We start from the raw sequence: 25,995 nt of genomic DNA on the forward strand, positions 1-25,995 counted from the left end.
GACTGTTGATATAGCCCTTTAGTGGAAGAAAGCAAGATCGACAGGTATCCAGGGTAATGTCAGCGGTAATAAAAGCATTGTGTTGGGTCAGAGATTATGGAACATCTGAGGATTATTTCAAAACTCATCCTATGCCAGCACGCAGGCCCACAAAGGTCAAACACTTGAACACCAATCCAACCTAGAATACAAAAATATAATTAATTTAATGGTAGTAAGTGGTTAATACGTCCAATAAACCCAATTTCTTGCAATGCCCGGGGTGAGTCGAAATAACACTGAGCGAATCAAGCAAAACCAAAAGGTGATGGCTGGAAGGTTTTGAACAAATCATAACCAAAGGCACAGCTCTAGACAACCCTCCAGAACATAGTTTTTCAGCATGCCTAGTCATTACAGAAGAGAGTAAAGACCATATCCAAATCAGGCTTGGTCCCACCATAAAAAAGGGGCAGTCCAGCCCGAACTGCAAAATGTCAACCCTTCTGCACGGAACCACAAGCATCCACAGAGTTTCGGCTTTGCAGGGCGTCACCAAACTGAGCGAATCAAACCTTGATATGTACATGGACGCTGAGATCAGCTTGATATGTTTGGAAAATACATGAGCCGACATGTATGTAGCCCTTGAACCCTTAAGTCATCTTCCTTTATTTTATTTCATTGACCTTTGTGTTTCGTTCCATTTCTTTTGGGGAGCGGTGGGAGGGGAGGAGTGCTTTAACCCGTTTTGAATATTCCTCCGATCCCTAAAACTATCAATCACATTTTTATTATTGGGGAAAAAAACACGAAAAGTGGCAATACTCTATTTGCCGCCTTTCACTACAGGGGAGAATAATCTCAAACGGATGACGACCTGGGAAACATCACTACGATGTAAACACTGCAAACGATCACCCTTTGGCTTAGAAAATTGGGCACACAGCGGCGGGTCAATCTTTGGAAGTCATCTTTCCACAGGTGTTGATAATGGTTTCAAGAGGGATAGGGGTGGGCTAATTGGTTGCACTAAAAGAGGGTGGAGGGGTGAAATAATTTTTAAAAACTGTATTGATACAAAAGTCCAAGTATTAGATCTATAATTAAAAAAATGCATAAAGATTTAGGAAAAAAGAAAATGGCAGCAGTCATTGGGCTGTCCCCCCCTCTAAAGAGCGCTGAAGAGAGCAAATCCAGGAAGAGGAGTGTCAGGAGTCGCAAGCTGTGAGCAAGGAAGAGGCGCTATACCTACCGCAGGTATTTTTTAAATTTATGTTATTTGTGTAACGCCCAAACCCAGGGGTATTGCAGGGTTTGTTACACAATAAAAATATATGCATGGGAACATTAGACCAGCGACAATCAGTTGCAACTGGGATCAATCGTATAATGCCAGCGAAAAGAGTGGGATGTTATAAGAAAAGTGAGAGCAAAACTATGACCCCCCCCCCCCCAATCATAGCGCTGTGCCTCTACCAATGAGCACCAGGGAAGTAACTGGATGACTTGTTGAAACACTCCAGGGACACTCTGTAAGCTAAAGACTTGGTTGAGACTCTCCCAGGGGCCATCCACCCAAGAACAGGTCTATGGGCTGTGTTCGTGCCAGTAGAGAGACTCCCAGAACCCCCTCCGTTTCACATTGGCTTTTACATTTGACAAATTAGAAATGTCAGTTCAACATGGCACAGAGAAATAAACCACTTGGGGACCGGACTAATGATATTTATTTTTAAGTTTTTGGCACCATCCACGTTGAGACTGTTCCGTGGAGGACCAATGGGAGTGGGAGAAGAGTAGAATACGCACCGGAATTGCTACAAAAAACCTGATCTCTCAAAGTCCATGGCGCCTTCAGATCATGCATAGAGAATCCAGTGCTTCAAGAATAGGGAGGTTAAAACGCTGAGCTATTCACGAGGGCAATCCTAAACAGCAGAAGTGAATTGGGCTGCACAGATAGAGGACTATGTTAATTAGGGCTGCTAGCATCTCCTAATGACGAGATTAAGGGAAAGAACCACAAACATCGTGCTGCACCCCAGATTGTCTTTTTACTTAAGATAAGTAGACCCCCATTCTATGCATTGTTTAATGACAGTAATATTTAGGTTTAGATTTTTTTTAAATGGAAGACAAACCAATTATTGAACAGATTTCACATCAAAGTAGTATTTATTGCTTACATGTTACTAATCTAACTCTCACAGTGCTTTTATACATAACTTGTTCGAGCATAAGTAGCCATGTTACATTTAGAAACAAGCATTGACAATGACAACAGTTTAGGCTTTGTGTAGACATGCGAAAAAGGAACTTACCAGGCACAGCCGTAGTGGTATTAACTGCCCATTGATGGTAGCAGGTGCCAAATGGTGCGATTACCTAGGCATCTAATAGCAGTGCCCGACACATGCCTAGGGCTCATACACAAGCCAAAACTGTTGGCTTTGCCAATGCATGTTTTAACAAAACTTCAGTGAAGGCCACGTACAGTGCTTATAAATCGAGTGGATGAAGGCAGACCTAGTTAAGCCATTTGTATTACTCAAATAGTGGTTTTACAACTCCAATTAAGTCCAACTCTCAGAAGACTGCTTTGAAAAAACAGTGGCAGTTACTGACTGAAAAGTTTGATGGTAAGGATTGATTAAAGCAAGCTTAGAGTTCTCGTGAGGAGATATTTTGGGCAGGGGAGGCAGGAACCGAGTGGGTATGGCCATAGGGATTAGAATGGCCATGGGCAGTCAATGGGTGGGCAAATATCCAAACACTTAAAAGCGGTGTGTCTCTCCTAATGTAATTTCCCCCTAGTTTTACTGTAATGCAATAGTTTAGGTTTCTAGGCAAGCGACCCTTAATAGGCCAACGTAAACAAATAGCCTGAAAAATAAATACATTTAAAAAGGTATCAGCAGATTGAGAGAATCTGGAGCCGACGTGTTGCTTTCACCCTCAGCATTTAAGGCTCAAGTCAGGGATAGACAGCCAGCTGGGAATACAAGGCGACATTATCATGACACAGATTTATGCCAAGTTCATTGAATTCTTGTTTGAACTCCAGATGCACCTGGGTCGGCTGCAACTACTGCAGAGTGCAAGGCCTTTTAGAACGGCGAGTGGATTATACTGTAATTTACAGGCATCGGCGAGGCGATGACAGCACCAGACATAATTATGGAGTAGACTATGAGCAACACTTCACTACTTCCAAATAATTCACGGTATGGAAGGCTTTAACTATCACTTGCCTGAAATACCAAATGACGGAAGCCGGGTACATTAGGCAGAAATATGAGCTGTTTGCGCTTGTGGGGAGCCACTCAATTACACGGGCAACACTCCAACCTAATATTTTAACGTAAAGTTTCACACCTGACTTGCAAAACACTGGACAGCCATCACTTATGATCCTGCTGTTGCTTGCATCCGGATGTCCACATCTGCGAGAGACAGGAACCGGGATGAACACACCTTTAAACTTGGAGGGGGCCCATCACGAACCAATGTGGTGTCCAGACTCTGGCTGCGGTGGCCCAAGTGGGGCACTGGCCTATGCAGGGGTGCCATGAAGTACGAATATGAGCGCGCGCATATAGTTTAGGATAATGGTATGGTACCTAGGGTGGCCAATTGTATTTCAGGGTAGAACGTGTCACCCAGGACACTCTCTGGACAGCCACTGGTCGCCATGGCATGAACACCCACAAATTGACAACAATGTAGCGCCTCCTCATGACGGATGAGAACACAGCAGGATCCCGCAAGAGAAAGCCAAGGTCCATAGAGAAGGGAGCGCAGTTGGCTTTGTTTGATCTGCAAGTTGCTCGCAGAAGTGGCCTGGCCGGGTAGGTTAGGTCGCCAGCTGTGGATCAGGACCTTCAGGTGAGAAGAATGGCTCCTCCCAGTGGCAGCGATTGGTTGATATTGACTAGGACATGCAGCCACGAGAACCCAAGGATAAAATGTACAAAGGCAATGTGACTGTCCAGCTGCCAGGAGGGAAAGAAAACGAACCACCTTCAAGCAGAGATGTATGGTAGCATGTTCAGATCAAAACATTTATGGCTCAAAGTTAAAGGAAAACCGTGACTATCTTACTTGCATGGTGCCATGCGACTGCTTCCAATAGTTTAGACCTGGCCAGCTTTTATTATTTGTTTGGGACCAACTTAAACCTTGCTGCTTTGAAGGGAAGGAAGGAGAGGGTCATCGCCTGCATCCTGTCATTCACCCGCTATATCCCACACTATGCTGGTCACTGCACCTGCACATTTTTTATTGTTTTCACAAACGCCAATTAACACCTTTTTTCAAATTAACACAATTAAACATTAACAATTTGCAATCTTCCGCCTTTGGTCCCTTACAAGGACAGAACCTTGGCTCCTTCCCCAGAGCCCATCCAGACCACCGGCCTGCTCTGTTGTATGAAAGCGCGCCCTCAGTGCTATGCAGATATTCCTGAAGGGCACATGAAAATGAGGATCTTCAATTACCAGACTGTTCCCCACCTTGGCGGATGTAAAGACCGGAGGGGGGGGGGGGGGGGAATCTGCACTTCCGCTCTCTATATGGAGGAGAGGCACAGAGTCCCCTGCCAAGATTCTCTATTACGGTAGCAATGGACGAGCAATCAAGGCCTAGCTTCTCAGGAGGTGATGCGAGCTGGTTCTTAAGTACAGTGTAGTCCCCACGCACCCACAAAGAAATGTCCATGCACTGTATCGGTTAAAACACATTCTTTATATAATTAATATTCAAAGTCATATACACGATCACGATAACTCACTTTGTACTCGGAAAATCAACAATGGTAAATATGTACAATTCCAAAGTGGTACCACTAATGTTATTAGATCTCATTAAAGTGCATATGGTCAGAATGACACACAGATCAAAATAAAGAGGAAACCAGCAGTAGAGGGAGGAAGGAAAGCAAGATGGTTGAGCAATTGGCAGAATACTGGCCCCACTACCTAGACACAGTTGTGTGGAGATCCCCCCCCACCTGGGCAACCCTTAGAAGAAAGATACAAGCCCAGTCCATATATTGTTCACACTAGACTTTTCAATAGTTCTGCAACCCCAAAGTACCTTGGCGTTGTAGTGTTCCTCGTCGGGGAAATCAACAACCCTTCTTGAGTGCCCTCCCTTTAAGGCAGGAGTCACGGGTCGAACATCCGACGGAGAACAAGTCGAGCTACGACGGTGAAGTGGCCGTGTCGTTCCTAGTGGTGCTCGCTGACGGGGAAGCGTAAACGTCCTGCAAGGAAGAGGCGTGCGGGGCACATCGGTGTCAATAGGACTGCAAAGAGTTGAAGAACTGTGGCCCAGCAAGGGCGTCGAGTCATCAGCGTCTGTGGTCTTTGGGTGGTGGGAAAACCACCGGTGGATGCTCCTCGGTGCGTCGACAGTCAGGCCTTCTCCAGCAGGATACAGCGGCGACGATGCGGACGAGAGCATCCTTGGATCCATGAAGTTCTTAGGCAACGGGAGTACGGCGGCTCCAGTCGGCGACGGCGTTCAGCGACAGTGGTGGACAACAGACCGGGCGCTTCTCCTTGGAGTTACACAGCAATCCCCGTAATCGGGTCGGCAGCCTGTCGAAGGTCTGTCTACCAGGGAGCGTAGGCAAAGCTCAGCTGTGCACAATGGTCCCTTCGTGGGTCAGTTCTTGAGGCACAGCAGCTTTCAGATTGCGAAGGAGAGAAACAGCAATTCTTCTCGTCCAGCAGGGCTTCAAGGTTAAGCTTCAGTTACTGCAGTTACTCGTCGTAGTGGACTTCAGCTTCTGAACACGATTCCTAGCAGTGAGAGGTCCCCAGATATACCTTGGCTCTCCCATTCATTCTGCTGGGTCACACGCAAGCATCCAATCACGACTACGGGCATTCAGGCAGGCAGCCAATCAGGCACACAAGGTATTCAGGCCATTCACTTCTCTCCAGACACTCACAACAAGTTATGTGTACCGAGCCATTCAACACTCCAAGCTGCATTTATACTGGTTTCGGGGAGGGCTGTCTCAACCATTGTGTCAACCACCAGATGCTAGACAGCCACAACATAGAATGCATATTCGTCGCACTCTATTCACCCAGGTCGCACCCACAGGCGTACCCACAACATACAGTCATTAAGAAGGTTCAAGCAAGTCTGGTCGGCACTTCCCCACACTACCATATATGGAACTTCCACCCAACAGCCAGTCGGGGGAAGGGACAGAGGCAGGGTTTCCCAGTACTTCGGGAAGATCAAGGTGACAGGTGATGGAAGGCAAGAGGCCATGGGGGCCATTTTGTCTCCATCAGGAATCTACCGATTCTGATGACAGGGCCTGGGCATCCCAAAATGGAGGACGCTCAGGGCACCTGTCATTTCAGCACGGAGCTGCCACCAGCCCGTACCCTGCTCTGTGGGTTACACACACACACAGGTGCCCAAAAACATACACTAGGGGCACAGGGTTGTACCCAACCCATGGGTGCCATAAGGCTATCCCACGGGTCTGTTCACCAAACCAAAAGAGCTGCACTGCCAGGAGTCCCACCTGAACTCCTGTGTGGAAAATACAACAGAACACACGATAAAAAGCAGTAAAGGACAAGGATATGGAGGCCCTGTCCCTCCGATGCATTTCCAGCATCACAGCGGATGGCCACTTTTCACCGTAAAAACACCTCTCACACTATAATTTTTCGCTGGTTGTGGTGCTGTCAGCAACAGCTGGTGTGGCTCTAGCAAATAAGTGTCTGATAACCATGCTCGCCCCCACAGAGCGAATTAGCATAGAGAGCAGCACATGCATGATGTATACCGGATTATGATACATCTGGTACAGTCGGAAAACCACTAGAAGTGCTGCGATACCTCAGTGCAGGCTGTACACCTAGCATCAAGAAAATTGATCACCTGCATGTCCTTTCTGGATCTGTCATCCAGGTGGCCAGGACACCACCATCGCTATGGGATCCAGCACCTGGGGTGGACCAGTCTTCAGGGAGTGGAAGTGGGACAACGAAGACGGAGATGCAGTATCCCATTTCCTGTAAAACCTTTTCCCCATTCTACCCGGTAGGATACATAATAGCTCATTACCTCCCACCCACCCCCATTCCCGACACGAACAGTTCATCGTGAGCACCAATGGACTAACACCAGAGCCGTATAACAAGACATGTCCCAACAGCCTGGTCTGGCAAGATCAGGCAATTACTAATCATTACACATACTTGACTCCCATATACATTCCCACACGGATAAAAGGCAGAGCATGAAAGCCCACTCTGAGGAAATGAACATGAGGAAGCAGCAGTTCCAAGATGGCAATTCAACACAAGGAGAAAGGCAGCGAGACCGGTGAGGGTTACAAGGAGGGAAGTACCCTTGACCTCTAGAAACCATTACTTCTACGAGCCCTGGAAAGTGAGAAGCCCAACACCAGGACCACTGAACTGAACAAGCCTACGCTGTGCACCAAAGTTATCCGGGGCACTCCTGTGCCGATAACCCAGGCCAGGAGGAGCGATTGCCATCAGGGCACTGTCCTTGGTTTCTACAAGAAAGCCACACAAGTAGAAGCAGCACAGCCAGTGAGTCGGAGAAACCGTTATGAAATAAGCTTGTGTTTGATCCAAGGTTGCAAGTGGCAACATTGTATGAAGAAATGCACAAAGGACTGTGTTTGAAGCGCATGTGATGAGAGGCGCGAACAAGTGTAAACTAAACTTGGAAAAAGCCAAAACCAGACACCATGTACAGAGTGGTCCGGTGCCACGTGGGTGCTCATTCGAAGGTCTCTGTGCGGTATCCAACTGATTGGCAACTGCATTGTAAGAAAGGAACTTTGTGTTGAACTGGTCCTGCGACAGGTCAAGCTAAACCCCATGCACATTTGAAAGTCTTCGATAAGCATAAAGTGAACTGCAATTGGTCCGAGCCCGGATCGGAGCCCGACTGAGGGGGATCCGGGGTGACCCGTAAGTTACTGGAGAAAGTATAATTGTAGATCCTGAAAATAAAAGGGACCTAAGCCCAGAAGAGGGGGATCCACAGTATCTAAAAAGGGATCCGAGCACAGCAGAGCGGGATCTGGGGTGAGACACAAATCATAATTATAAGAAAAGAAGCTTCTATTTTGTACATCGGGCCCTCCAAATCAATAGACTGATGGAAAAGATACTTGAGCACAGAAGGCTCTGATGCTGGAATTGGCACTGTATCCTCATGTTAAGAAAGCCAGTTGTGTGCGCGCTTGGCTCGCGTGAACCGCCTTGCCCTGTGCTGAAAACGTGGGGAGGGGAGGCCAGACTTATTATTTTGTGAACACTTCTTTTTAATGAACATTTCCCCACACTATTTGTAAAATAGCAGTAAGGAAGGATGATTTATTTTTATGTATAGGCCCTATTCTTTTGACAAGACTCCACTAGGACTAAATTATTATTTGATGGTCGTAGCATGCTCCCATCTGTAAAGTTAGGTTTAGATTGGTGTTTTTCACCACATTGTGAAAGTAAAATAAACAACCTTAAACTTTGATCACTTGTGTCCGTCTGACTTTGATACCATACCTTGCTTACATTTCCTGTCTACAGTATAATGCACCCCCGTAGAAATCAAAAGTATTTGAAGTTAGAATTAAAAAAAGATAGATCATGCAATCCCAAGAAGCACACAAAATAAAGCAATGCCAACATTAACTTTCAGAATCCAGTGCTGTGATGTGTACAGTGTTCATACCAACGAAACACACATGCTAAGAGTAATGCAATGTTCAGCTTGCCCAGTTGTCCTCTTCCTGTACAGATCCAAAGCATGTGGGTGGAGTTGCTGTGTATATATATATATATATATTTAGTGTTGAAGTAAACTTTTTAATAAGGTCTTATACAGCAGGTTTGGCTATGATGGGCATGCCACAGGTTCTGTGCCCTCCAGCTTGCATGCAGGCACCCCACAAGGTACTGTATTCATTGGAACAAATTAGATATATGCAACTATTCCCAGTGCCTATGTTACAAGGGACCTTATCTTCAAGGTCGATTTCCCAGGAAGGTGGTGTGGTGAAGCACTAGTACTTGGGTCAAAAGGATCACCTTTCCCAAGATGAAAGCTGGGCTACAGTGCACTCAAGTAGCACATTAAATAGAACATTTGCCAAGTTGACAGCTGCTATGACAGCAAAGCCACTGCAGTGCACAGGCTGCATTGAAGTCTGCAAGTCTGTTGCAAAACAATACTAAGGCCCTCATTACAAGTTTGGTAATCTGGAAATAAAGGTGCCGGTAGCAACATACCGGCATCCTTTCTGGACCGCCAAACTTTAAGTATGTCGATAGGGGGACTGAACTCCCAGCAGGCCTGACCTGCGGAAGTTCAGGCCCCTACCGGCATGCTTAAAGTCTCCCGTTCCCATGGGACTCCATGTGAATGGGAAATAACCATTCCACTGCTGTTTACGATATACGGGTAGCACTGGGATGTCAAGCGTCAGAAACAGTGTTACGGAATTGGCAGCAACCCACCGGCTACCAGCGGGTTGTGATACCAACCTCATTCTGAGGCTCTAAAACTGATAAAATATCACCTAGTGGGAGGATAATCTGGAAATATAAAACATATGTGCATTTTGGTGTGGTGGCTGATCATTCACTTAATTAGCCACATCTGATTTGTAGCATAACAGTAAAAACCCAGATAGCTCAGATCAGCTACTAGAGGCTTTATGGATTCCATAGGCATGACTGTCTGCATTCCAGTGAATGGGACAAAAGACAGGATGCCTTCCATGGCTGATACGTGGAGGTTGGGCAATGCCTCCTTGCCAAGCCTAGTAACTCACAACAGGAGATCTCCTGCGAGCCGGGTTTCTAATAGGCAATTTCACATCAAATGCCTGTCTCAAAATAGGGGGTGACACACCAGAGAGGCCTTTGAAGTGCAGGCTTCGAGAAGCTGGTGGTTTAGGCAGTAATACTGAACAAAACACAAGGGTGGAACGATTCCTCCATTCTCTGGATTGCCCTTACCTTCCTGACTTCTACACTTCCTGAACAAGCAAAGCACTTTGGGTATGTTGACACAAGGCAAACATCACCAGTTACCTTAACAGGGATTGTATCCCTGTAAGCAGGCTTGCTTTTCATTCTGGGTGGCCTTTTGCTTTAGTAAGGTAGGCGTCTCCCACTCTTTCTTTGATTCTCGGGAGGATAGCTCAGGGGCAACACGCTCACCTTGGAAGCAAGACATGGATCAACACAGGTCGATCCCAGTGTCCGCACTTAGAAACCTCTGGGTATTCAGCATGTTATAAATAACCAATTACAATTCATTTTGGACCTTCAGGACTTAAAAGATCTCATCAGGACACTGATGAAAGGGGTGCATTCCAGAGCCCCTCAGTGGTGACATGAAGACAGGTGTTCCAAGGTACAAGCAAGCTCTGCTCCCTACCCAGAGCACACTGGCAGTGAGCTGCTTTTGGAGCAAGGCATGCCTCTCTGCATGTAGAATTGGTACACAGTCTGAGAACAACAAGCTACTTTCTTACCTGGTAATGTTTTTTCGATGGGATGTTCAGACGACGTATTCCACATCTATGACAGGTAATCACCACAGCTGTGCTGCTTTGGAAAATTCTCGGCGTCTGCGTCGATTACGTCGATACGCTGTCCTCGAAGGCCTCCGTCGAGCCGACGTCACCGGATGTTATAAGTAGGACGCATGCCGCCCGTATCCTAAGTTGTAGTTTTTTTCCCAGAACGTGTGGCACCAATCTTCTGCCAGTATAACCACAGAAAGCCTTGCGGAAACGTAAGCTGCAATCGCATAAGAAATTCTATAGCGGGGCAGGCTGGGAGGGAACAATGTGGAATAAGTCGTCGGAACATCCCATCGAAAGAACGTTACCAGGTAAGGAAGTAACTTGTTCTTCGAAGGCATCCTCCAACGTATTCCACATCTATGACATACTCCCAAAGCAGTACCAATGTATGGAGGTGGGAAAAGAATTTAGAATGTAGACATTTAGAATGCCCAATTAAATTGCAGAATAAAGGACCACATGCCAAAGGCCAAATCTTGCCCATGGATAGAATTCAGGGAAGAATGTTTTACAAAGGTATGGACAGAGGCCATGTGGCTGCTTCACAAATGTTATGAATGGGAACACCCCTCTGCAAAGCAGTAGTGCCATCCACACCCCTGGTAGAATGGGCCCGTTAGCCTACCGGAGGGTCCTTACCCGCCAATCGGTAACATTCAGAAATTGTCAAGATAATCCATCTAGACAAAGTCTGCTTAGTAACAGCTTGTCCCAAACGCCTTCCAGCATTTCTTATAAAGAGCTGATCGTCCACTCTGACCCGGTACATGTGAGATATGTAGAAACTTAAAGCTCTCCTAGGATCCAACCTATGGAGCCTCTCCTCTTCCTTACCAGGATGCAGAGGAGGATAGAAATCCGGAAGAATAACTTTCTGGCTTAAATGAAATTCCAAAACCACTTTCGGAAGAAAAGAAGGATAAACCGTAAGGACAACCCTGTCCTTATGGAACACCGTGAAGGGTGGCAAAACGGAAATTGCCTGCAACTCACTCACTCGGCGAGCAGAAGTGACCGCAACTAAAAATACAGTTTTCATAGTCAACAGTCTCAAAGGACAAGAATGTAAAGGCTCAAACGGAGCTCCCATTAGGAATTTTAGAACTAGGTTCAAATCCCAACCGGGCACCTGGAAAGGTGACGGTGGGAACACATTAGTGAGCCCTTTCAGAAACTGAGAAATTAAAGGAATCTTAAAATAAGAACACTCCTCAGACGAGTGCTTAAATATGGACAGCGCCGCCAGGTAACCTTTAATGGTACCCACTTGCAGGCCCTTGTGGGCTAATGAAAGCAAAAAAGACAGAACCACAGGAATGGCACATGAAAAAGGATCCACATTCTTAACCCTGCACCCGTCGCAGAACTTTCTCCAATGGCAACGGTACAGGGACTTTGTTGCAGGCCTTCTGGCCGAAAGCAACACCTCCGTCACGTCTTCAGGGAGGTCCCGATCCTTATACCTCAACCGTTCAGAAGCCAAGCATGAAGGTTGAGGGACTTGACCTCTGGATGGAGAACCTGCCCCCCCCCTCCCATGAGAGCAGATCGTCTCGATAGGGAAGACAGCGTGGAGGGCAGATGGACAAGTCGAGAAGTCGGGTACCACGTTCTCTGGGCCCATGCCGGAGCAATGAGGATCATTCGGGAACCAAACCTCCGTAACCTCCTCAGCACTTGCGGAATGACGGGGACTGGAGGAAACGCATACAGCAGTGGGAAGGACCACTCCACTATGAACACGTCCCCTAAGGATCCTCTTGGAGGAAATTCCCGCCAGCAGAATCTTTTGCACTTCCGGTTGGCACTGGTGGCGAAGAGATCCTCTTGTGTGATCCCCCAAAGGGCGAAGATCTCCAGGAGCATCTCCTGAGCCAGCTCCCACTCATGAGAGACCGTGCTCTGCCTGCTCAGAGCGTACGCCGCCGCATTTTCATCTCCGGCCAGATGAACTGCTGAGATCGAAATTTCCTGCTGGATGGCCCAGAACCAGAGCTGCATCGCCTCTCTGCACAGAGGAAGTGACCCTGCCCCCCCTTTTGGCTGAGGTAGTGCATGGCCACTGTTGTCCGTCGGAATCAGGACATTCTTCCCTCGTACAGTTGGCAGAAAGGCCTTCAGAGCTAGCCTGACGGCCCTCAGCTCCAACAGATTGATATGGATTCTGGACTCCGACGGAGACCAACGACCGCCGACTGTCAACTCGTTGGCATGAGCTCCCCATCCCGTCAGGGATGCGTCCTTCACGATCGTCACCTCCAGCCAGGGCAGCCAAAATGGGGCCCCCTTCATCAGATTGCCCTAGACGGCCCACCACAGAAGGTCCCGGGCTACCGAGGACGGAACCTGAACGGGGTCCGACATCCTGCCGGAGGACTTTGACCGCTGCATCTTGAGAGCCCACTGCAGAGATCTCATCCGCAGACGAGCCTCTGGCACCAGAAGAATGCAGGATGCCATGAGGCCGAGCAACCTCAAGAACTCTTACGCCGGGAGACTCTGGGCATGTTGAAACTTGTGCACCTTCTGCAGAATGTGATGAGCCCTCACCTGGGGAGGGAAACACTGCCCCAGAGATGTGTCGAGCACTGCTCTGATGTACTGGAGCTGCTGGGTTGGTGTCTGTTTTGTTTCTGTTTTCTTTCAACAGGGGTGGGTTTTTGTCAGTATTTTTAAAGTACAGTTATTTTATTTGTACTTAATGTTTTGGTAGAAACGTGGACATTCCTTTTTTTGGACTGTTGGAATATTGCTGTTTTGGTTGCTACCATCATCACAGTCACACCCTTCTTAAGAGTACAGCCTGCCCACGACCCACGTTACCACGAACGGGTTCCTCTATGCTGTGCCAGTTTCGTCTTCATGATTGGGATCACTGTTTTGTAAAAGTGTGAGGGATAAGTAGGCGGTTGAGCCACTGATTCCTGTACTCCTGACGGCAACGGTCATTCAGTTGCATGTAGTATTATCACACTTGCTTGCGGAATGCAGAATGTCTATGTAACGCAAGCAGTGAGCGAGTTCCAGAGCGGATGCTGGAGTCAGAATGGGATGGTTATCACAAAGTCTCTTGCCGCCATTTACCTTTTGCTGTACGTTTCATCACCTGGATCCTACGGCTTTCAGCCAATTCCTCGCTAGCTTCATTTTGTAGCCAAAGTAGATCACAGCAGGCAACCTCTAGCATAGGAGGTAGAGTCCTTCCAGCACTGTGCCCCTCTCCACTGCAGTGCGTCAGTGAGCTCGGTACACCAGCTTCGTCTGTACCGACAAGCACCTGGTTACCTGCAACTATGCACAGGAGTCATGGGCACCCTTTCTGCAGAGCGTGCCGGTCCCAAACTCCTTACATCACTTCAATTCAAAACACTGATATGTACTATGTACGTGTATGCCACTTATCAACGTTATCAACTGATATTGAACACTTTGGTAGTACCCTTATTTTCTATAGATACAGAAGACTACCTCGGAGGCCAAGGTGAATGCATCAATTTCTACTCAGGATATGCAGGGGAGTCCGATCTGGGAGAAAAGGCACACTATGACTGTATTAACACATTTTGATCAGCTGCCGGTCGATATATAAAAGGTAAGGGCATTAAGCAGCGGTGGACTGGCATATGGGTAACTCGGGAGATTTCCCAGTGGACAGCTGCACACTGGGCCACTTGTGTGGCATTTCCAAATGTTCCCATAGGAAAAGGGCTGGGCTTGCTGAAAATGTGTAATATGGGGACACTTTGAAAATGATTTCCAGGGTCTCTTGGTTCCAGTCCACCCCTGGCATTAAGTGTGCCGGACCTAGCCGGGGCAGAGCCCCACCACTCTCCCAAAATTGCCTGCGAGTCAAAGTGCTGCCAGCATTCCCTCAGTAAGCACCCAGCACCTCAGAGCATGCAAGGGTGACTCCCAGTTAAAAATAAATATGACTGGCAGTGAGGGCCTGCTAAAGGACAACCAGTACCAGACTCCCAGAGGTTGAATGCGTCCAAATAGATATACATGACTACGGGCAGTCAATGTACTGATTAGGTGTTATTATAAATTAAACAGGCAGGCCAGTGTGCAGGAGTTGCAGGCTTGAGTAACTCATGGAAAATGTGTGCCCGTTCTTATGTTTCTAACATACTCTGATTTTATGCAAAGCAGCAAATGGCTGACATTAGTGCTTTCTCAGTGTTCTCAGAGGCGATTTCCAGGTCAGCTGAAGATATATTGGGGCTTGCGGAGGACGCCCCCAACCTCCTGACCCTCCCCTCAAACCCCCGCCCCCTCTTCGGCAACTGTGTGGGGCATAGATTATAAACGATCTGTTTCCCCCTGGGTTTATCACTAAGGGAGCATAACATGAACCCCACTTGGAACTTCTTTATTCCCCAAGTCTACTTCTTGCCCCACCTCAAAGAGCTGAAATAAAGGTAAACCGGCTGTGATGAGCAACACCTGTTAAAGGAAGCCTGCTGATGGCCAGCAACAGTCCATGTAAAGTGAAATCCTATAGTTTGAGAAGACTGCTAACTTCCAAGGAACTATGTGGATACTATCAGAACTACGTAGCTGCACACTGTGGAAAACTCAGATAGCACAATAGAGGTAGGGATTCGTTGCTACAAATGGTCAGAAGGCAGGCAGCACACAGGGGAGCTGAAACCCTAAATGAGCACTTGGAAAAGCCATTAAGAACACTGGGCCTGGGTGATTTATTTACAGAAGGAAGGCGATTTACTCCCTGATCGAATTGCTTATGCATGGAGTGAGAAAGAGGTTTATTTACAGACATAAAATGTAGACCATGAACCAGGAGAAGCTTTTGCAGTATGCAGATAAGACCACCTGAGAAAATGCGGACCAAAAAAACGTTTTCTGGGTCTCATGAAGGATTGTTTGGAGGAGGCTGTACTCTTACATCTCAACTGCCCCTCCTTTAGGACATGCCCAGCATAGTTTGGCCATGCCCCATTTCCAGACCCTTGACTTACCACACTAAAGTCACTGTCCAATAACAGCCCCTCTCTCACCAAACACCTAGTCACAGAAATTAGGTTCCCTAGTTTGAAACCTGAGAAAGTAATGTTTTCCCCCTTGGAATGCTGGAACCTGAAGTTGGTCTTTCCAATTTGAAAAACAGAATTCCAAAAAAGAAACTGGATTGTATTATTCCCACATGCATGGGAAATTGGAGAGCTCTATATTCATGACACACGCTTTTAACCAGTCAGCATCTCAAAGTGCAGGTAGGTCACATCGCAAGCAGTCATTTTGCATTCAAGTTGCAGACACCCACCCACTACTTATCCCACTAGGCCCCTATGACATTTCTAAACACAACGGTGCTGTCATTTCAGATGCTCAAACACTGTAGGGAAGGTGGAAGAGAAGAGATCGAATTACACCCAACCTGGAAATGACGAGCAGAGCTTCAATTACAAGCCAATGAAAGATCACTGTAGAGTTTCCAGAGTTCTGGATCGACACCCAGAGACTGCTGCTCAGATTACAGAGATTGGGGCAAGGCATGGTCCAGTGGTTAAGGTGCAGACTTTGGAAACTGGTAACATTTTGCCCCAAGCATTCCCACATAAATGTTGGGACTGTGAGCAAATATCTACTCCTTTATGCCTTTATCTGCCAAATTAGGATTGCTTGGAAAACGAGCATCACCCAGGTCCAAGCAGAGGGTGCCAAGGCAGCTCTGAGCAATAGAGCTTCAGCGGTGAATTATTCGGCTGTGGTCTGAAGAGCAACCTGACATTTGTCCCAAGTATTGTCCTTCGTAGCTCTCCAGATTTCTCTGCGTTTTCTTGCATAGCATGCACAATTCGGATCATTTTTCTAAATATTTAGATGACATCCACATCGAGTTAATCATCTCACCTCCTTGATTAATGATGTTTTCCAGCTCAGAAGCAGCGATCAGATCCGTGACAGCCAGGTCCTGCGGGTCACCGGAGGTACAGACCCAGCGGAAAGGCCCGAATCCCAGAGAAAATATGTCACTGGAAAAGGAAGAGGTTTAATTAAAAAAAGATGGTTGAGATTCCAGGCTGGTTTATTCTGGCATTCGGCAATGCTGCTCTTTCATTAGGCATTCCTAGAGGAAACAACATGTCAGACGAAACGCAGGCGATACAAGCAAATGAGGAGCTTTTTTTCCTGGGCACCCTTTGCAGCCCAGTGATTCTCACCACTCATGAATACTTATATAGCTTTCAGGACAACGGCATGCGAGTCAATGCTCCAGAGCCTTGGCCTTTCAAGAAACATTTCTACACCCCCCCCCCCGCCACATCTTTGTCAATGGTCCTCAAATAACTCCCCCACCCCGACCCCCCACCCCCACCCCCTAGGAGCTCCACGGCCACAGTGAAATGCAGGTCACTTCCTGCTTTTCCCTTTGCTGCCACTTCCTCAGTAATGAAGTAGCAAGAAGGGCTTCGATTAAGGAGGATCCACTGCGCAGGGTCTAGCCCTTAGGCGTACAAGGTAAATTTCCCCTCACAGTAAACAACATTAAGGCTTACATGGGAAAACTAGCCTGTGATGACCAAGGAGCTTTTCCGCTGGACAATAACAAAACTGTGTTAAAGTATAGACTGGGGCTGCGGCTCAGTGTACTAAGGCATCCACTGCAACGATCCGAGTTGGACCTCGGGGGTACATTTGCATTATGATGTATCCACTCAGCCCTACACCCCTGCAATTCTGCCTACATAAGCGCCAATAACATTTAGTAAAACATCTGCTTTCTGCATCCACATCACTCCTTAGTGGTGCAAGTAATCCATAAACATCTGTAAACCAGCATTTCCTGTAGGTTTCATTATGTGCAAGGATTGTGTGTTACGTTTATTCGATTGGCTTGTTTATTGTCCTTTCGCTATATCCATTTCACTTTGCTATTTGGCGTGCAGAGTTACTCGTGAGAGACCTGGTAGGCTCCACCAGCAGAGGGAGCGGGGCTGTCTGTGAGGTGATTTCACCTCAGGACTAGTGCGAACTCCCCTACTGGCAGAGATCAGTGGAATGTCCCCGTAGAGTTTAAGAGCCCAGAGTGGCTCGGTAGTTGGCAGAGTGCCCGAACAGACAAGGAGGCACAGGAGCTCCAGTCTGACACTGAGGGCACCCAGGCCCTCGGGGGTGTCACAGAAGTCCCGCCGCCCGTAGGCCGTCCGCTGTCCTAGGCTGGCATTCCTCTCACGCCTATCCGGGGTAGAGGGAGCTTGCCGGTGTAGTGTATCGTAAGGGGCACTTGGTGGGTGTTTCGCCATGGCGGCCACTGCTCGTGTGAGGTAGCGCGGAGGCGGTGCCAAGGCAGGAAGGTAGGAGAGGGAAAGTGTAAATAAGGTACACAGAACCCTGCGTATGCCGGGGTTAGGCTGACACGTGGGCGGTGGCGGATCAGCGGGAAAGTAGTATTGTCTATACCTGTCCCAGTGGCGCTGAGAGGCTTTTTCTCCGTCAGTCGCTTTGCGGGGTGTGGGGATATTTAACGTGCCTTATGACGAGGTGGATTTTAGAGGACTCTACGTGTAAGGCACAGTCGTGCCCCGAGGGTGTTGGATTACCCTGGTAGTGTGTACGGTCCCTCTTGTGGTTCCAGAAGCCCATCTTGGTCCGCGGTTTAGGTTGGTACAGTTCCATCTCTCTATAACCTCCGCTCTGGGAGATAAAGCCTTGTTCAAGATAGAGGTGGATTACAGCCCGGTAGCCGGACTGGATGAGGGCTGATGGTTGTGTTAAGTGTCGTACGTCCCAGTGAAAGTCTGCAACCACCTGCAGTGAGGAGGTGTTGGTCCAGTCTATTTAAATATTTATCAAATGTGAAGGCAAGGTTTATCAAAAGTGAACCCATTGGTTTAAGTATTTACCACATGTGAATGCGTTGACTCTCAAAGAGATCCCACTGATCTACTTAAGAATTTAGGTATCATGAGAAAACTAATAAAGTGTTGTTAAAAAAAAAAAGAATTTAGGTATGAAATGTGAATGCACTGGTTCTCAAGTGAACCCACTGGTCAATTTAAGTGTCCATCTACCAAATGTTAATGCGCTTATTCTCTGGTGTACCCACTGCACTGTTATTTACTAAATTTTTTTTTTTTTTTGTAAAACTTCAACTTGATATTTCATATCATGTTTTTGTTACATTTCCAAAAGAAAGAAAATTCAGATACATTTTCTTTTTTTTTTTTCCATCTTTTCACCTTTTTTTTTCCATCTCCTCCTTGGGTAGTCTTAGTCTAATTTAACAATAGATGTTATACTATAGGGCAACACAGTTACCGGAAAAGGGCAACCACCAAGAAGGCAGATCTTTCAGATACTGGCGGCCTTCAGTTGGGTACTGACTTTAGGGCTTCATCAAAGAAGTTGATGAGGTTGCAGGAGAGCTTGATGTTGTGACCTGCTGTAGCGTTATCCCACCAATCGTCAGGCTCCTGGGATTGTGTTTTGAATTCGTTTAGATGCACCTCACGGAGATCTGTCAGCATTGGGCACAATATAGCTAGGCGCTTTAGAGATTCAACTTCTGTGGTTTTGCAAAAGCGGCAGTAATTATTTGCTGTTTCTTTATTCTTTTGCCTCCAGAGCATCTCATTAGTATTTAGAGCGTTCAGTCGCAGCCTTAGAAATTGTGCCCTGTGGTGGCGAGACGGACAGTTTGTGAGATATTTTGGTTGACAGTTCAGTTTGACTTCTGGAAGTGGGCAGGGTTGATTTAAGAGCTAGACGGGTATTGTAGGTTGTGATCCAATCCCATTCTGCTAGCTTCTTCTTGGCGTGTTGTGGGCGCTTTATTATTTACTAAATGTGAATGTATTGCTTGTAACTAATGTGAAAGTGTTGACACCACAGGAGGTGTAAGAAGAACATTTAAGTACTGTCTCTCTCGAATACTAGCAGTGCGCCTCTGTTAGGAGCACATTTTGTAAAATTACAAGTGTACCGTAGGATTGGATTGAAGTATTTCAATTAAATAAACGAAAGTGGTCCACGCGTGTTACAAGAAACAAGGCTGCATCTGTTTATTGAACTTGGGGTGCACCAGTAGGATGGTCAGTCATCTGGGCTGACCGACACCAGACCCTCAATAGGGTCCATACCCAGTCCACCTGGGTTCTCATTTATTTGCATATGTGTGTAGTAAGGTGTTGTACTCTCATGCTCAGGTCTCCTACAGGTTGCTGCTCAATCATTCTAAGAGAAAAAAGTGTGGGAGAAACACCTTACACTTACATGACCTTATCTAAGGTGCAGTTATGAACTGTCCCGATTTCCAAGGTTTAGTCCCTTCTTTCTAGAAGTGCTCTAATTTTGCCTGCGGCCTGCACTTTGATGATATACTGTGAAACTCATCCTATACAGGTGTTATCCTAGTAGTCGTCCCTTCAGAATTGCTCTTGAAAGGATGCAATCCTACAGAGGGAGACGGGCATCCATACTCTGATTCCAAAACAGAGTAATTTCTTTTTAAAAACAATAGGAAACGATTGATTTGCACCATGTCAAGCGGCTCACTTTAGTGAGAGTATGATATGATATGACTTTTGTAACGTACCTATATATAAATGTTTCAAGGTGTGACGAGGCAGGGAGGGGAGACAAAGTGAAGACAGACAACGATCTTACTAGGCCGGGTGTCATTCAGATCGCGCAAGTGCATGGGAAGAGGGGAAGGGAAAGTGCAAGGGAAAAGGGAGAGGGGAAAGTGTAGTACAGGGGTAGTAGAATAACCAGATACATAATAAAGGGCCAGTTGGTGGGAAGTGCAAGGTAAGTGCAGGCAAGTGCTAAGAAGGGGGCTGTAGGGATACAGAGACAGTCCTGCAGTGCAGGGGTTGCCAGGGAGGCAGTGCAGGGGGCAAGTGGTGGGGCCAGGGCCCGAGATCAGTGAGAGTGGTCCAATGCAGATTCAGTCAGGAATTTAGCAGGGGAGACGGGGAGTGAAAGCAGAAGCAAAGAGGAAGGTTTTGAGGTGCTTCCGGAACCGGAGGTGGTTCTCCTAAAGTTTCAGGGAGGCAGGAAGGCTGTTCAAGAGGGAGGCCCTGCCGCGGCGAGAGATCAACCCCCAACTCGTTGCTTGGAGAAGCAGCTGACCCTGAGGGAGTTGGAGGTGGATGAGCAAAGAGCTCGAGAAGGAAGATATTTAGGAAGAGAGTTGAAGGTATTTTGGCCCCAGGCGGCCTTGAGGACAATGCAGAGGGTTTTAAACTTAATCCTCGCAGCCACTGGGAGCCAGTGCAGGGATTTCAGTCCTGGAGAGATACGGTCCCTTGGCTTGAGGCCAAGGACAAGTCTTGCAGTCCTTTTCTAGATGAGTTGCAGAGGGCGGAGAGTGGAGGCAGGCAGATTTAGATAGAGGCTGTTACAGTAGTCCAGCTTGGAGAGAACCAGGGCTCTGGAGACAGTGAGCTTCTGGGGGAAGGAGAGGAAAGGAAGAATACCTCTGAGGAAGTGCAGCTGGTGGTGTGACTTCGTAGAGATGTCAGAAATGTGAGGAGAGAAGTAGAGTGTGGAGTCGAAGATGACCCCAAGGTTTTTTGCCTTGCAGGTAGGAGCAGGAAGAGGGCCAAGAGAGGCCGGCCAGAGAAAATTAAATGAAAGAAGAAGTAAAATGCCTTTGAGAAATGTTCTGAAATTAAGTGCGACATGACAGAAATAATGCATCTTGCTGTTTCAGCACTCTTTATCGCGACTAAATAAAGAGTGAAAGAAAAAGCTTTGTTCTTGGGCCACAGGAGCGTTTTGCTAACATTGGCCTGAGACACATTCAAGTCTGGATAGAGAAGGAAATATACCAGATCTGGAATTACTTTTCGACTGGAAGAGGGAACAGTTCCTAGATTCCTTTCTCACCGAGTTTCTTTTTGGAGGCACCCATGGTAGTGCCTGATGGCCAAGTTCACTGGATCATTCTTACTGTTTTACTCTTCATTCTTCGTGCATACCCTGCGGTTGTGGGGAGAACTGTTAGCGTTCATTTGTTCCTGCGGGATACTAAAAATGGTCCAATTGTGAGGAGATTGCTTGCAGCCATAATAGAGCAGGTTCTCTAGCTTCCTGAGTACAGTTTGGAAAACACAAATGCCCCTATCTGATGACAACGCTCAGACTAGTTGGAATGGTCTTTTATTGCTTGATTGAAGAACATCCTCATTTTATTGGAAGACAAACTGACGTTCATACTTTCCTGAGAGATTCAAGGAACCTAGAGGCAATCAATCAATTGCTACGTGACATCATAGAGCAAGTACGTCTATTTTGAGAGAAAATATTAAGAACTGAACCGGGATTACCGACCCAACCCTTTAAGACGAGGTAGCAATACTTTGAGATGGATGGGGATTCAGAAGATACTCAAACATCAATAATCAGACTAACTCAGGAAGTTGGCAAATTTTAACTATTTTAACGTCAACTATCTAAAACGGGGAGTACAACAGACATCAACAGGCAGCACACCGCATGATCTCGAAACATTTGATAAAAAACACATGAGTTCTATAGTAAAAACTCACTGTTGACGTCCACCTGCATTGCAAACTACAAAAACCTATTGGAGAAAGTGATTGGGTCTAAGGGAACATCTAGGTATAAGTTCCATGATTGTTTAATAAATAGGAACTTTAACGTCAGGTGGGGCAATTAAGTTACCCCGCCCTGAGATAAGACTGCATATGTTAAGTAAAAATAAAGTGTTTTTTGCATTGCAGTGTACATGTGGGGGTGCAAAAGTTTCAATGAGTTTTCACATGTGTGCGCTCGAGCGTGTGACTGGCAGTGTTGGGTGGGCAGTATGTGACTGTACATTAAAGCGTACAGTGTCAATGCAGTCACATTGTGGGTACAGCATCATGAAAGTGATGTGGCATTGAGGACACTGTGCAGCTTAGCTTCATGAAAATGATTACAGTGGCAATACAATAAAGCAATTTACAGTAAGAATATTGCTTTATATTGCAGACGCAGCATCACGAAAGGGATATGAATTTGCAATGCTGGCATATATTGTGCATGTGACATTTTACAGTGGGACAGCTGGCATATATTGTGATGACAGCATCATGAAAGATTTAGAATGGCGATGCCAAGACATTGTGGGACAAAGACATGAAAAGGATTCCAAATGTTCGGGTGTACTATGGTGAATTGGTATCTCTTGGATTTGTTTAGGTGCTACCCTGAATTGAATGGCGTTCTACTAAAGTCTCCTAAACAAATGGTACTGTGAAATGCAATTACAATCCATTAGTTGTTGGTAGCAGAGCCCCTCCATCACTTGGAGCTCCCTCGCTATACTTGATTATGCTATTGTGGGATAGGAGACATTAAAGGCAGTCAACTGAAACTATGCCCCACCTGCCACTGGCCTTGAATCATTGACATTGCTGGTGCCCTCACACTCACCCTGGCACCAGAAGCTTCCTCATTCTCTGGTCTTGCTACGGTGAACTACGGCTGGCACCATTCGGTTTTCCAGCTGTTAAACCATCAATACAAATATTGTACCAGCCAACTGCCCAGCTCTCATTTTTTATTGCTGCCAAATATGCCAAACAGCGCTTGTCATGGTGCAATGGTTTTCTAAAGTGTTGCAGTGTTTTTAAAAATAGGGCAAACTTTACCCTAGTGCTACTTCCATGCAACTTTGCACTTGCACGGGTGCAACGTTTCTGTAATCTGTCCCCAGGAATCAAGCCTTTGCCCATTACACACGGTCATCCTATGGCTTAAATGCTCATAGTTCAGGAAACAAACGCCTTACTGCTCAAGTAGTTCCTCGCCTAGTTCCTTGTCGTAACACATACGTGCATGAAAGACCACCAGCATTTACATGGAACTGTTTAGGAATAGAGAGTAGACACTAGTGCATCTCCGGTGAGGGAGCTAGAACTTCTTTGTGTACAATATTTTACAAAATCCCAATGAGCATTACAAATATTTTCTAAAGAAGATCTAACTTTATTCCAGACTACAGTAGGTGAGAAAATGCAGTTACTTTGTATAGCTTGTATGGGCTTGTGTGCTCTATTTGTAACAATGTTACGATTTCTCAGAGACGTATAGCAAAGCTATATAACTAGCCTGTCCAATAGCATAGCAAGTAGAGCGCTCCCTTTGACATCTGTGCGCTGACGCAGGTTCGAATCCCGGCAGGGGCAAACTCAGCCTTTCATCCTTCCGAGATTGATAAATGAGCACCACACACCGTGGGTAATAATATGCAGCGCTATATAAATGCTAATCTATTAATGGAATTGAAGCTTTCTGATCTTTCAAAAATAACACATGGCAGCGGATGCTGCGAGACAGCCAGCGCTTACTAATCGATGTTCTTGTGAAAGAGTTTTCTTGGGTGTCGTCTCTTGCCAGGAGCTGGAACCCATGAATGGTTAATACTATATCGCACTTCATGCTGGACTCCAGCCTCTAAACATGGGACTGGATTTCAAACATGTGCTGCTCAACATGGTCCAGTTTCCAAGACAAGCACGTTGCACTCGAGCCTTCCTCCCAGCTCTTGGTAGCAAATTGAGATAAATACAGCTTTGTAATTAAACCTCAATACTAGTCCCTTCAACTCATTGATATGCACCAAAGTGATGGAGGAGAATGTGTTGGCCAGTGGTGGCTCTAGAATTCAGCATTCCCCCTCATGAAAACTCTTCAATTGCCAAGGCCCGACACTCCACGTCAGAATCCAGGTATTCGCAAGTCTTCCCCTGGGGTTTAGTCGTTTCCGCCCCACTATCCAATATGAGGTTCCTCATCCGCAGTCCATGCTTTAGCCAGCCTCCCCTGAGGCTGGGCTTGAGAGATCCTGCACTATGCCACCACCCTTCCAGAGTGAGGCGTCCTAGGATTCCGCGTGCTACACACCATTGGTTCAGACCATGTCTGCTTGCACCAATCATTCTACCAGTTTTTCCTGCTCCACAGTAACACTCATTCCATCAAAGTTATACATTATGTACCTTTATTACTGTTTTTCATGAAAGCTGCGTCTCTAATTTGGAGATGACCAATATGTAACCAAAACGCTGGTGCGCACCATTTAACTTTATTGAATGTCATACGTTGCTCTACTGGTTTATGTCCATAAATTCTATGCTGGGGCCAGAACTTTTGCCTTTAAAATACACCCCTGGACACACATTGGAAAAAAGGGGTTGCATGGTGGACCCTGGCTCAGGGAATACGTTTCCTTGAGAATTGAAGTAATGGATTACTTTAGTTGGCGCCAGGGCGGAGGTTTAAGTAAAATACATGTGTGTCCTGGGCTGGTACCTCAGCGGCAACGTGCTCGCCTTGGAAGCAAGACGACACGAAGCAACACAGGTTCGATCCCTGGGTCTGCGCTTAGAAACCTCTGGGTATTTAAGCGCATTATAAATACGCAACTAAGACAAAAAAAATAATACAATTACGCAACTAAAAAAAGCAACAAAAAAAAACCATTCCTGTAACAGCGCCTCGATGCCCGCGGGATGTGTGAGCGCTTTATAAATGCAATAAATAAATAAACCAGCAAAACAAAAAAAGAAATAATTAGTGAACAAATTGAGAGATTCTGGTAAGACCTTAACATTTAGGCAAGCACATGAGGCTATTCAGCGATTCAGTTCACATTGTGTGCAAAACAAATACGTAATCAATAGATTTGATGAAACAGAAGCGGTTACATTATAAAATCCCATGAGATTTTACTAGGTCTATCATAGCAAACAAGCTTCCGAAAAAAATAAAAAAATAATCAATGGCGACCAAATGCAACAAATGTAGTTGGCATGGAGTGTAATGCCACAAGTCCAAATGCAATCCTCCAATTGGAAAAACTCTGAAAAGGCCAGCTGCTGACATGGTTCTATAAACAATTCTAATTACATTTCTAATTCATAACAAATGGTCTATTTTCTAGGCTTAAGGTAAATAGTTTATTTGAATTCCATCCAATAACTGACCAATTTAGCATCTTCCAAGTCCCACGCAGGCTGCCAACGAAAAAAATGCCCTCTGAACTGATGCACAGCAGAAGAAAATATGAAAGATTTATACATATAAAGTTAAGTTCAATGTCATAGAAATTCGAGGAAATAGAATGATGAAATGGGTCAACTATGCAAGACCGAACCTTTAAGCTGGCTACAAAAGCCTACATAAGCATTCCAAAGTGGCATTCATTCCACAAATCAAACTTTCAGACCATTTTTGGGTAAAACACCTGAATCCGTCTATGGCAGCACGTTCAAAATTCATCAGGCCTGAAGCGTATTGATGGGTTTTATTTAGGGGTCAGATGGGCACAGAATACCACTTTTCCAATTCATTATGCGTTTGCTCTTATTTGGGCAAAGGCTCCTGTTGTGACGCTAGTGAATATAGTCAAAAATGCCACATCA

General features: G+C 46.2%; 1 protein-coding gene across 1 annotated transcript in view; it reads right to left on the reverse strand.

The window, feature by feature from the left end:
• Positions 1-25,995, reverse strand: part of UROC1 (urocanate hydratase 1) — a 482,866-nt gene that overhangs the window by 107,867 nt on the left and 349,004 nt on the right. Inside the window, exon 14 of the mRNA XM_069643013.1 lies at positions 16,469-16,590. Within this exon, the coding sequence (XP_069499114.1) occupies positions 16,469-16,590 (122 nt within the window). The remainder of the gene's footprint in view (positions 1-16,468; positions 16,591-25,995) is intronic.

This window comes from Ambystoma mexicanum, chromosome 2p (assembly GCF_040938575.1).
Source record: "Ambystoma mexicanum isolate Mex_15411 chromosome 2p, UKY_AmexF1_1, whole genome shotgun sequence".
Lineage (NCBI taxonomy): Eukaryota > Metazoa > Chordata > Amphibia > Caudata > Ambystomatidae > Ambystoma > Ambystoma mexicanum.